The following is a 12906-nucleotide window of genomic DNA, read 5'->3' as shown; positions in this document are numbered from 1 at the left end:
CACTTTCTGCTCCCATCGGCTCCAAAACACTCAAATCTATAAAAATTAATATCTTACTAGAGTCAAACTATGCCTAAAGTGATACACCCAAACCCCTTACATTCCATGGTCCTGGGGCACTCATGTCACAGACTGCTAAAAGCTGAACTTTAGAATTTAATAGAGCATTATGATATTAAGGGTTATAAAAGGAATCTTCAATGTCTCTCAAATAATAAAATGTACAGCTTTAATCAAGCTGTCATTCATAGCTTTATCAGGTAAATGTGTAAAAAATTAAATAAATATTACAGATTTTCGTCAACACTGGGATCCTGCAAACAAGGGGCGTATGAAGGCATTTCAAACCAGCTCTTACTGATTTAACTGTCGTTCACATTTGGATTCATCTCCAGCAAGGGAAACATCAACTTTGCTGGGGCCAGGTTGGGCGGGGGGAACTCCACTAGTTACTCATAACTGTTTTACCTTACCTTGCAAGGCATAAGACATGGTGCTGACTCGTTTTGCCATGTTCTGTTTGTCTTGTGGGGTGATTTTGCTAGTTGCAACTAGTTTATCACTTTCTTTCACTTTTTCTATTGCTCCCTGTGAGATATAAAATGAAAGAGTATTAAAAAAAACGAAGCTAAAAGGATAAGTCATTAGTTTAAAATATAACAATGCTAACACAGTCTGTAACGGACTTGCTACTGAACAGGAAAACATCCCAGCAAAATAAGAACAGAAGAAAGCATCTAAATTTAACTTACTTTAAGTCCCTTGGAAGCAAAAATGTTGCTATTCTTGAAAAATGTACCTAAGCTAAAATTTACAGTTTTATGCTACAACTAAAGAGAAAACCAAACAGCACGGTCTATTACCATCTCTGTAATATTTAGAAGCCACTGCCATTTTAAGAGTAGCACGTAATAGGAAAACAGGCATTAGCAGGTTTAGAAAGTCACCTGACCGGTACAGGGTAGAGTATGCACATGAGTACTCTGTCTCTTTTATGAAACAGAGTATTTTACAAGCTGGCACTTAAGTGTGCTGACTCTAAGGTTTGGGCTTTACTTTGATTTCTGTAAGAGGCACTGAATCAATTTAAATTAATACTCAGATGGAAGTGGTTGTAAAAAACGGCCAAACACTTGCCACTTCAGTGTCATCACACTGCTTGTTACTTAGGGCTGCCCCGAAAGAAAAACTCTATACTCATGCATAAATCAGACACCAGGCCTAAAACTCTAACTCTGCTGGCACAAATTCCCACAAGCTAATTGTTCTGAGTTTTGTATTAAGTGGTATAAAGCTTCTAATTTGCCTATGATACCCTTTTGTGATATTTAAATTATAAAGCAAAATGCTAAAACGGCCACATGCGAGGATTAAGATCCCAGACCAGCCCTCTGTAGAGACTCTGCTCACAAATCCCAGTACATCACCCCACACTGGAGCACTACAGTTGATCAAAACCCACGACTCACAACAGACGTAATGTACAGATTTTGAAAAAGCAAGAGGAAACCAGAATTAAAATGTGAGGACACCCCAAACCAATTTTTTATTTAGTTTAAAAACCTTTATGATGGGAATTGTATAGTTTCTTTTTAAAATAATAAAGATAAACATATAAAAACAATATTGACCACGGCTGTGCAGTCTGCCCTGGTTCACCCGGTGTCGTCCTCTGTTACCGTCTGTGATCAGTTACCTTGTGGGTGCCAATGATATCGGGGAAGCAGCCAAGAAAACCTTTATACTCATGATTACATTCCATCAGGAAATGGAGATCTTTCTTTGGCTAGAACAAGATACAGGTTGGTTGTTACTGGTAGAGGAATAAAGAAAATCAGGGAAAGGAAAACTATTACATCTGAGGACTAGAAATCCTCTGTGTGCTACACTACATTACTGAGTGTTAGGCGTTCAGACTAGTTTTCCTAAAGAGAAAATAATTCCCAAGACTATTTGCTATACTCTGAATCATATGTTGTAAAGAAAATGATAAAACGTCATATAATTTTTAAGTAGGTTTGTAAAATTAGCTATTTTGAGGTGGACAATACCATGGGGAAAAAAAATTTAGTTAATACTCTGTTTATACACAAGCAAATAAGTTGTTATAATGTCCAATTTTAGCAGAGAAAAAAATATTATTAAAAAAACCTGGTAAGGCTGGGCGCGGTGGCTCACGCCTGTAATCCTAGCACTCTGGGAGGCCGAGGCGGGAGGATCGCTCGAGGTCAGGAGTTCAAGACCAGCCTGAATAAGAGCAAGACCCCGTCTCTACTAAAAATAGAAAGAAATTGTTTGGTGTGGTGGCGCATGCCTGTAGTCCCAGCTACTTGGGAGGCTGAGGCAGAAGGATTGCTTGAGCCCAGGAGTTTGAGGTTGCTGTGAGCTAGGCTGATGCCACGGCACTCACTCTAGCCCGGGCAACAGAGCAAGACTCTGTCTCAAAAAAAAAAAAAAAAAAAAAACCTGGTAATCACTGTAAGTGGCAACTTTAAATTTTTTGATTTTTTTCTGAATTTTAATAGCTATTTTACTCACATTTCTAAAAAAATTAATATTTTTTACAAGTATCAGCAAAGTAGTTAATGACCACATCAGTGGTGCAGCATGTGTGTATATCCACAAACATAGTATTTTTAAGAAGTCGTCTGAAGAATTATTTTTTTAGTTTAGAGGTTTAAAATGACTTAGATCCCTCTTAAGGGAACTTCTTATCTGTTATCTGGAAAAACACGCACACACCCCTGCAGCTGGGCTTCTAAAGAGCCAATAAAAGCCATGTAGCTATAACAAGGAACTCCCTATCCGGGGGGCTGGTAGCAGGTGCTTTTTTCCCTTAATATTTACCAAGACTTATTAGTAGCAGGTGCTATCTATCAGCTATTAAATCCTGGAAACCACACAAGGTAGGCACTGCCTTGCAGTTTAACGAATAAGGAAACCAAGGCTCGGAGAGGCTGAGCGACAGGCCAGACAGATCTGAGCCAGCCTTCTTCCCTGGACGTCACAGTCCCTTGATGGCTAAGGATGGACCAGAGGCATCAATACTGCAATGCATTCACTTAGATGTCTTGATGACAAATTTATCCATCCACTTTGGCTTAACATAACACTGTTATAAATACAAATAACAAAAATACACAGAAATAGAAGAGGATATCTATTTGAAAAGTTTGACTTAAGGAAGGTTTTAAATATGTGGATTAGATAGCACAAAATCTTAACTGGAATTGTGTGATTATGTTAGTACCTGTTCTGCCACGAGACTGGCAATTTCTTCGTATGTCTTTCCTGCTTCTGTTATTGCATCATTGAGGTCTGTTTCACCTGAAAATGATTACAGTTTTATCAGTGGTTATAAGTTACAAATATTTTCTTTTCATCTATCTTATTAAAAATTTATTATAGATTTTATTAGTAAATTTTATTATAGAAAATTTCAAACATTTTGGAAACTAGCAAGCACAGTATAACGAATGCCCATCACCCATCACTTAACCTAACTCACAGCTCACAGCCAACCTTTCTTCAGCTACACCCTCCCTACCTCACTGGACGCACAACACCTCATCCCTAAGTTTAACCCAAAATATAAGGACCCTTTAAAAAATAGGGACAATACCATGACCACACCTAAGAGCAGACCATCACTCTGACATAAAGAGGCATCTCAGCGCAAGCTGGCTGCCTGAGTCAGGCTGCGAAGGCCCACGTAGCGCACAGCTGATGTTTCTTACTCTACAGATTCTTCTCCCTCACCCCCTTTTTCTGCAAGTTGCCTTTTGTGGGGTGCTGACAAACCCTAGTCATCTGCCTTGGCACCCACATTCTGGGTTTTGCCGACTGCATCTCTGCGTGACACTTACCACATTTCTCTGTCCCTATATTTTCTTTACACTAGCTACTGGATCCAGAGGCCTCATCAGATTCAGAAACATAATTTCCAGTTATTTCTGTTTTTTACGATGTCAGAATCCATGAATGATCATTGTCTAGATCTTTTATTTTAGTGTGGGTTTTCTATTCCACTTCTATCATTCCAACATTACTAGCTGAAACACTTCTATAAAGAGAAACTTTATCAACTTTCTGGTTTTCTTGAGGTGCAGTTCAAACAAGAAAAGGAGGTTAAAGGCTGGATTCTTTCTCTGTACACTATTTGGAATAATGAGCTGATCCTCTACCAGCTTCCAAAAGTGAGTGAGAATAATTTTTTACAGTATCTTTACAATGCTGGTTCTAAACAGATTTGATATTCTTCATTCCATATGAGTTATTATTTTCACGAATGCTCAGATTTTCTTTTCGTTGGCCAGCGGAAGGCTCTTCAAATTGGCATCTGAGCTCTTTTGACAGGAACGCGGGTTCATTTTGGTGGAACGTGGTGTTCAGGTACCACCTGTGAGTGGTGCTAGGGAATACTGCCTGCTGCTGGATTGGGTAATTGTTTTAGGCCTTTTCAGTGAACAGAGCAAAGCAAATTTGTATTTTTTTAAAAGAGGAAAAATGTATAATGAGTTCATATTGATAATTCCAATTCAAATTTAGGACTTCAGGAGTTTTTAAAATTTATTTTAAAACTTTTTATTTTTAAAAATCTTAATTGTTTAACAACAGTCTTTGCTTTAACCTATAATATATAGTTCTGGAAGTTTTAGAATAACAATATCAATATTGTATTTCTAACTGTATGATTACTGAAAACCACTAAAATTATTTTACAGTCTTTCTGACCTTAAGAGATCTTATGCTAGAGATGTACAAAGTACTATTTTAAGATGTTTTAAAATAATTCCTCGCTGTGTGGTTATGTTTTCATTTTGATGTATCAAGTCATTTGTTTTATTTTGTTTTTGACTATTAGGGATTTTTTCCCCCATTTTAAGTTTGTTTTCTAATAATTATGTAAAACATTCACATGGCTCCAAAATCAAATCAAATCTACAAAACAAGATATAATCAGAAGCCTACTCCTCTTCCCACAAATAACCATTTAAAAATTTTTACTCATTACATAATCCATAATATGGAATGTTTCATGGATTTGTGCTAACAGTCTCTGTATTGTTCCAATGTTATTTCACGTACTGTTAAAGGAGCACTGAAAGTGACGTTTAATATAATCAGAGACATCCTTAGGAATCCAACTCATTTAGATGGCATGGCACAGCACGGCCCCAAGACCAACGGCTCTGAGCAGGCGGCTGTGATAAGGCAGCACCCACCACCACCAACCTTCACTGCCCTTGGAAATGGGAGAAGCTGGCTGACAGGAACTTGAATTGTTCTTTATTCAACATAAAACACATATCTCGAGTACTTTTAATACTGGAAAAAGTGTTATTTGCAATATGATATTTAATAACGTGTTGATTGATAATTATAGCACAGGAAATACTGAGGAATCACCGGCAGCTCCCAGCGCAGGATGTCACGGACAAGCCTTGGGGAGCTGGGCTCAGTATCTTAGGGTCATGGTCAGGCTGCCCACTTTCCATCTGGGCTGCCGTCTCTACTGGGGTGGCCTCATCCCTACTGTCACCTGCACCTTTCTCTACTCCTCCTTTCTCCATATCATTGTTTCTTTTATGCTATTTCAGGCTAAAATTACATAGACTGTACAACTCTGGAGAGAATCTGATCATTTTGAGGGTATGTGGATTCTACTATATTTTTAAGAGGATGAGTAATATATGCAAAGACTTACTTACAGTATAAAGTCAATGAAATTTAGAAACCATTTCCCAGATTACCAACTGTCTTCTCTTTCCCCCCTTTCAAAGACTTTTGGTTCAATTATCTGCACCCTCTACTAACAACATAATTTAGGCAATAGTGAGCGATACCTGTCTCTTTTAGCACTGCCCAGTAGAACAAGTGAATTGCTCTTTTAAAATTCTGTGATTTAGTGTTACAGCTCTTTTAGAATTTGTCTAGCGGGTTTTCTGGTTTTTACTGGAAAATTCTACATCTGAAAAAAAATATGTAATTTAGTTCTGCATAGCTTCTATGTTTTCTATGTAACTTTAAATGACCTGGATCCTAAATCTGGGTATATATATTAATATTATAATCTAGCTACAAACTCTGAAGTTACTGGAAGGATCATTGTTAGGCTTCCATTTGCAGTTAGGATGTGGACAACTGCAAGAAACTGTTATTCAAGCCATAGTAAGAAAATGCTGAATAAATCTAAAAAGTCATGCTTTTCCTTAAAGTCACTGAAGTGCTGTAGCAATGAAGAAATCCAAATTAACTAAATTCAGAAAGGGGTGAGCTCTTCCACCCTGAGCGAGCTATTGAGTCTGGGCACAGTGGGTGGGAGAGGGAGCCTTCCACGTGTGCAGGAACTTTGCTGGGACTAGGAGGCACCAGCTGGGCTTGGAGGGATGAGGCTGGGCACCTGGGGGCCCCCCAGTGCTGAGCTAGCTCTCCCACGGCGACTCCTGTGGACTAAGAGGTGATGGTGGGAAGCTGTGGGCAGGGCTGAAGAACGGTGAGAGGGCTCTTAGGTGAGGTTTAAGGCAGGCAGAGCTGCAGGTGAATTCTGCCATATGAAGGTGCCATCAGGACCAAGTAGCCGATTTCCTAGCATCTCTGTAACAGAGGCTCTCTCCCTGTCAGGATACCACAGAGCCACGAAGATGGAAAGGCTCCTAGACATCTGCCTGGTCCCCAGGCAGTGGTTCTGGTCCTGGCTCTTCCACCAACCACTTGTTACCTTGGCCAAGATGCTTCTCTTTCTAGGCCTCAGGTTCCTCAAAGAAGCCAACCAAACCTCAAAGCCCCCTTCCTGTCTAAAAGTGTTGACAAGAAACAGTTAAGCCAGGCCAACGAGAAACACTGCTATATGGGAGCTCCAAATCTTACATTTTGGTGAGTCTGACCTCTTGTTCCTTAAAATATTCACAAACTGACATCCAAAGCACTATCTTCCCTGGGTATTGGGATAAATGCCTGGTGAAAGCACCAATTCTATCATTTCGGTAAGCAATAGGAGATACTCAGATTTAATAGGTCCTACCTAGCTGACAAATGCCTTTTCCTTTTTATAAAGGAAAAGAGCTAACTTATTCTCACAAGTGCTGCCCACATACACCATGAATTCTTAATGCCATGGGTAAGATATGCACATATGGGATAAGTTGGAACAATTATGTGCTAAGGAGAAAATTAGGCAATATGTGTTTGTTACTTAGTCGAACATGTTTCCTTCAAATAACCTTGATGAAATTTGGCCTTTATAAAATAGGAAGACTTGACAGAGTTTGGCAGAGAAATGTTATGAAGAATAGAATCTTACACACCATGGCTACCTGTTACAGTGAAACAAAGAGCTACATTTGAGAGCAAAGAAAGGAAAACAAACCAGCAAGAAAATACAAATTGTAAAAACCTTCCACTTTTCTCAAAAGCCATAAGGTGACAGTACAAAATCTCAAGCATGGCAGCCCAGCCAATTTACACATCAAGGACAAGGATGCTTCACTGCAGCTGCTGTCTGCAAGACCCCAAAGAGGTGACAGGTCTCGATAAGACACCTTTAAAGGCCCAGTGAATAAATAAAGACGTACCTTGATAGCCACTAGAACTAAACACTGTTGCTAAGCTCTGCAAGGCCTTTCCTATCTTCTGATATTCCTTGGGTAGTGCTGAAAAAGAAAGAGGAATAAACTGTTAACTAGTCTTCTGAGCAAACTGAAATGGGATTCAACTATTTTCTAAATGTGATTACTTTACAATAAAAGACATCTGAAGTGATTCAAAACAGTCTATATTCTTTAAGACTGATGCAAAAGTGATTATTTTTTCAACTGATGATTTTTTTCAATTATTTTTAAATGATTGTTCAACTAATGGTAGATACTATTCACCACCACCCATGTTCTCATTTACTGAATAAAACGTAGTGAAACGGAAGCTCCTTTAGGTGAATTCTAGTTTATGAAATACTTTCACACCTCCCCAACGCTCAGTCATCACAATACCCCCCTACCGGATGCACAGACACCTCTCCATGCTGAGGATTAGGGAAATAAGGCTCAGACAACTCCACTGCTTGCCCAAGGTCACAAGGCTAATAGATGGTAGATTTGGCTTGTGATTTCAAGTACACTGCATTTCTCACTCTCTTGTGTGTGTGTGTGTGTGTGTGTGTGTATAAATGATCATTTGCAAACCAATAACCAACCAAACAAAAACTGACAGCAACAAGGTGTGGAGAAAAATACAATAGTCAGACTTCACAGGATCAGGGAGGAAGGGTCTGAGTTTTCTCATCTGTGTAATGAGATGATTCAGTAAATGATCCCTACGGTTCCTTTTTAAGGTGCTAAAATTCTAGGATCATTTTGGAGAACTTTCAGCGAAGAGTCTCTGCATCTTAGGCTACTTTCCTTGCATTTGTACACAGTCCCCTTAAAGGTATCTGTGCCTTTCAAAAGAAACCATTATTTGCATTTAAAGACTAATATTTACAGTATTAAAGCAGAAAAAGAAAAATGTCTAGGCCAGAGAAATCTGAAGTAAGGTCTATAAGCTCCTTGTATCAGGAAACACGAATTCAAGCTATATTAGCTCAGTTAATTTTAATAAATTGTTTACTCTTTTGTGCCTCAGTTTTTGTCTCTCTACCTGGGGTTAAAGACACTGGCGGGTGCTTCACCACATGGAGTGTGTGCTAGAGTTTTCACTATTGATTAGGAATTTTTAAAAACTATTTTGTGAGAGAAGAGAAGAAAAAAGACATGCCTGAATTAAATCCTAAACAAAGTGCTTCAATATCTTTCCCCCATCCCCCAAAAGAGCAGCCTTAAGCCAGTATTCCCCGTTTTATAAATTTGGCCTTACAGATTACACAGGACACGGAGCTGACCAGACATTAGACATAAAGGATTTAATTCTCTAAAAGAAATCACAGTCCCAGATTTTTGAGATATCCTAAAAAAGTCGGACTGTAAGATTCACACGTACTTAAAAACACAGCTTTCAAAGAAATAGATTTAAACGATTTGTTATGATGGCCCTGTAAGTTTCAGCCAAAATGACCTTTGACACTGAGCCTCTCTGTTTATGCTTTAGAGAACAGTGCCACTCCCGTTTGATTCATGAGTCACTCCATGTGACCCAAGGCTTAACTCGGAATTTCTTTTCTAGAAGCTGCATTTATATACATTTTTTTTCAAGCTTATTATCTAGGGTACAGTATCATATTTCCTTGCCATGGGAAAGAAACAACTGCTGTCACTCCTGGTAGCCGCCCCTCCAGCAGGAAGAGCTGTATGCTACAAACTGTTCTGTTGATGTGAAACAGCAAGCGCCACTGGTATGGGTAGAGCGACACTGGCCAATGCACCTGTGCCATTGCCAGGTAAGGCAGGGCCTGGCAAACTTTCTTTGCAAAGTGCCAGACAGTAAATATTTTAGATTTTGTGGGGCCACAAGTTTCCGCTGAAACTACTCAACTGTGCCACTGTAATACAAAAGTAGCCACAGACAATACATAAATAAGTGGGTGTGGCTGTGTTCCAATAAAACTTTATTTACAAAAATAGGTGGCAGGCCACATTTGGCCTGCAGACCATAGTTGGCTGATTCCTAATGTGAGGCTTAGATTTTCAGGTCTGGATATAATATTCATAGATCTTAATATTGCTATTATCTTTGCTGTGCTATTTTATTAATTCATCCACAAGTCACCCCATGTTTAGTTTCCTGCTCATTAAAATTATTCTTGGATTTCAAATCCTGATTCTTTCCTTTTATTTAGAGGAAAAACACCACCTTAAAAAAATCTTTACAAAAATAATTAAGCTCTTTCCTATACTGAGTATCAAAGGATTGATATAAGGCCGGGTGTGGTGGCTCACACCTGTAATCCTAGCACTCTGGGAGGCCAAGGCGGGCGGATTGTTTGAGCTCAGGAGTTCGATGTACAAATAATTAGAACTGAGAGAGAGAGAGAGAGAGAGAGAGAGAGAGAGAGAGAGAGAGAGAGAGAGAGAACAGACGGGAGAAATGCCTGTAGTCCCAGCTACTTGGGAGGCTGAGGCAGAAGGATCGCTTGAGCCCAGGTGAGGTTGCTGTGAGCTAGGTGGATGCCATGGTACTCACTCTAGCCTGGGGAAAAAGAGTGAGACTCTGTCTCAAAAAAAGAAAAAAGGACTGATATAAAAGTGGGTCTATATTACTTTTATAATTCAAAGTAGAAGCCATTTTTCTTTAAAAAAATAATAATTGAATGCAATGAATACTCTTGTAGGGTGTTATGAGTTGAAGGCCAGAGTATTCGTAGTGACAGGCTGGCAGCGCCCGTTTGTTTGGACGTTAGGCGGCGCATAGCTGGGGCTGCTCTTCTCGTGCTACCAGCAGGGACAGGACAGACATGGAGGGGACAGAAATCCCCACGCTCTACAGTAGTCAGGACACCTGTGTGAACTCAACTGCAGTGGCCGCCCCAGCGTTTCAGTGACTGATGTGTCACTCTGTGGCCTTCGGAGCATTGGGGCATAACAGGGCACCATCCTGTGGCATTTTCCCCACAGCTGGACAGGTGACAGTGCTTTTCTATCCTGGGATATTTGACAACAGAGCCACGTAGCTCTAGGGAACACGGGCAGAAATGGTTCACAGAACGACTCTCCAAACAAAGGAAAGGGAGGGAGGCAAGAAGCTCTTGGGGACATGCAGGAGTGGGCAGAAAGCCGTGACTGACAGTGCCACCCTCCCCTCAGCAGGGCTCCCAGTCTGACCCAGCTGACATATTTTCTATTCCAACTATACTGGCTTTTCCTAAAAATTATGGCTTTAGTCAAATATACCATATCTTATCAAATGGATGAAGATTAAAAAGTAAAATCATGGGGTTAAAACTAAACTATAAGCACTCTTTAAACATGCAAAAAAAATTGACTTTCCATGGATTATAAGGCCAAAATGACTGGAACTACTAAGCAAACACGGTGTTTTGGGTGAGATTTCTTGAACCAACCTTGCTAGAGTCAGTTTTCTATTGTTTAACTTGGGTGGAGAAGCTCACTTAAGCAGAGTTATAGGCGTGACATTACTGCAGTTGCCCCAGTTCACTTCCGTTTGAGGGAGCAGGTTCCCCGCTAGGACAAAGGTCATTAAACTGCGCCTTCCCCGCCAGCTCAAAGCCCACCCCGCCTCAAGGAGTGGCACCTACGTCCTGTGCACCGCTTCCAGTGCTCCTGCCCCACGGTCAGCAGCTCCTTCACGCCGTCGTCCATGGCCTTGGTGAACTTCCCCACGGCATCGCACTTCTGCTCTCTGGGCACGGCCAGCGTCGGCCACGCGGGGAGGAGGAAAGGCAAGGACAGGGGACTCAGACCAAACATAACCGCAGGTGCCTGCTGTATTTAACTTTGCTTCCTTTCCCCCCTCAGTTCCTTGTGAATTTTAACTAAAATTATTACAAAGTAAATAAAATCATCATTTCTTGAATATCTCATTTAGTGAAATTCCAATCACTGGAGGTACCATCAAATCTATAAAACAGTATGGGCTGCTACGGTAGCTGTCCATTGATTCCAACAAGTACTTTAATGAAACAGACAATAATCTGACTACACAAGCACCTAAGTGATACTGAAGATGTCTGTTCTTTAAGGATGAAAAAAGTATATTTACCTTGGTACTAATCGATCAACACTTATGTGCACATATGGAAGTAACATTCATTGGGGATCAGGCAGGTGGTGGGGGAGGGGATGGGTAAATTCACACCTAATGAGTGTGGTGAGCACGGTCTGGGAGGGGCACGCTTATAGCTCTGACTTGGGCGGTGCAAATACAATAGATGTAACCCAAATGTTTGTAACCCCGTAAAAATTTTGTAATTAAAAAAAAAAGTATATTTACCAATCTGAAAAGACCACCACAATATACTTTTAAATGAAAAAAGCAGATGTATGGTGTGAGGTCGTTTCTGTTTAAACAAATAATTTTTCCTATAACTATATATATCCAGGAGGGTCTGGAAGACCACACACAAACATTAACATGATTTTCTCTCTGGGTAGCTGAAAGATTGTGTGTGCATATATTTCTTTGACTATATTTTTGGTAACATACAAGCAATGATTTTATGATAAGAAAAAAACTTCTTTAAAAAAAGATTTCTTATTAGTCCTCATACAGAAAAGGAAATGCCCTAAAGTTTCACCTGAGGCTGTATTAAAAAAAATTAAACGATTTAAAACAACAGATTAAAAAAAAGGTCCAGAAAAAGCGGGTTAGAGTTTGCCTCCTTCGGGGCCATGTTCAAAGATTTTTGCTTTGCTCAGTATTACGTGGGTGTCAGGTGGCTCTGTGCCATTCGGTCCCATCGTACTGTATTGGAAATAACTACTAAACACTGTGTCAATTATGAAATCACTGACTTCAAGGAAGCAGATTTTAATCTGATGTTATGGTTAGAAAGACAGCACTTTTATGTACAAGTAACGTTTCCCTTGTCATCTGACTACAAACCCCACTCATTTCGTAAACTCTAATCTGACGACATGAAGTTCAGCCGTGGCTACCCTGGCCAAGACTTGTAAGCCAAAGGAGGTGGATGCAACTGAGAGAAAGGAAAGTCTGGCAGCATCTCTCACATTTCTACTAAGTCCAAGTCAGGTGCCTCCGGTTCCATGGTGGAAAATATCATCACTCCTGCCAGCTCGTCTTTCTCAGCCTTCCTCTTTCCAGTTTTCCATTCCTGTAAATGAGCACATTACAATGTAACGTGGCGAGCAGAGTCAAACTGGTCTTCCGAAATTCCCTAATGGAATCGGCTCACTGATCATCTCTTTCTCATGTTCAGGAAGCAGCTCCCACTCCATCTCCTCTGTACCAAGGGCCAAATCCCGACGTATCTCAAATGTAAGCTCAGTGCATGAACAG

The 12906-nt window shown here is 40.2% G+C and overlaps 1 protein-coding gene across 1 annotated transcript in view; it reads right to left on the bottom strand.

The window, feature by feature from the left end:
• Window positions 1–12906, bottom strand: part of SNX9 (sorting nexin 9) — a 116473-nt gene that overhangs the window by 3570 nt on the left and 99997 nt on the right. Inside the window, exons 11-16 of the mRNA XM_012646844.1 lie at window positions 12618–12721; window positions 11186–11289; window positions 7575–7652; window positions 3251–3327; window positions 1697–1786; window positions 474–588 (exon numbers count right to left, since the gene is read on the bottom strand). Of these exons, the coding sequence (XP_012502298.1) occupies window positions 474–588; window positions 1697–1786; window positions 3251–3327; window positions 7575–7652; window positions 11186–11289; window positions 12618–12721 (568 nt within the window). The remainder of the gene's footprint in view (window positions 1–473; window positions 589–1696; window positions 1787–3250; window positions 3328–7574; window positions 7653–11185; window positions 11290–12617; window positions 12722–12906) is intronic.

Source organism: Propithecus coquereli, unplaced genomic scaffold (genome assembly GCF_000956105.1).
Source record: "Propithecus coquereli isolate 6110/MARCELLA unplaced genomic scaffold, Pcoq_1.0 Scaffold25, whole genome shotgun sequence".
Lineage (NCBI taxonomy): Eukaryota > Metazoa > Chordata > Mammalia > Primates > Indriidae > Propithecus > Propithecus coquereli.
Note: the sequence above shows the minus strand (reverse complement) of the source record. Positions and strands in the feature narration are given on the sequence as shown.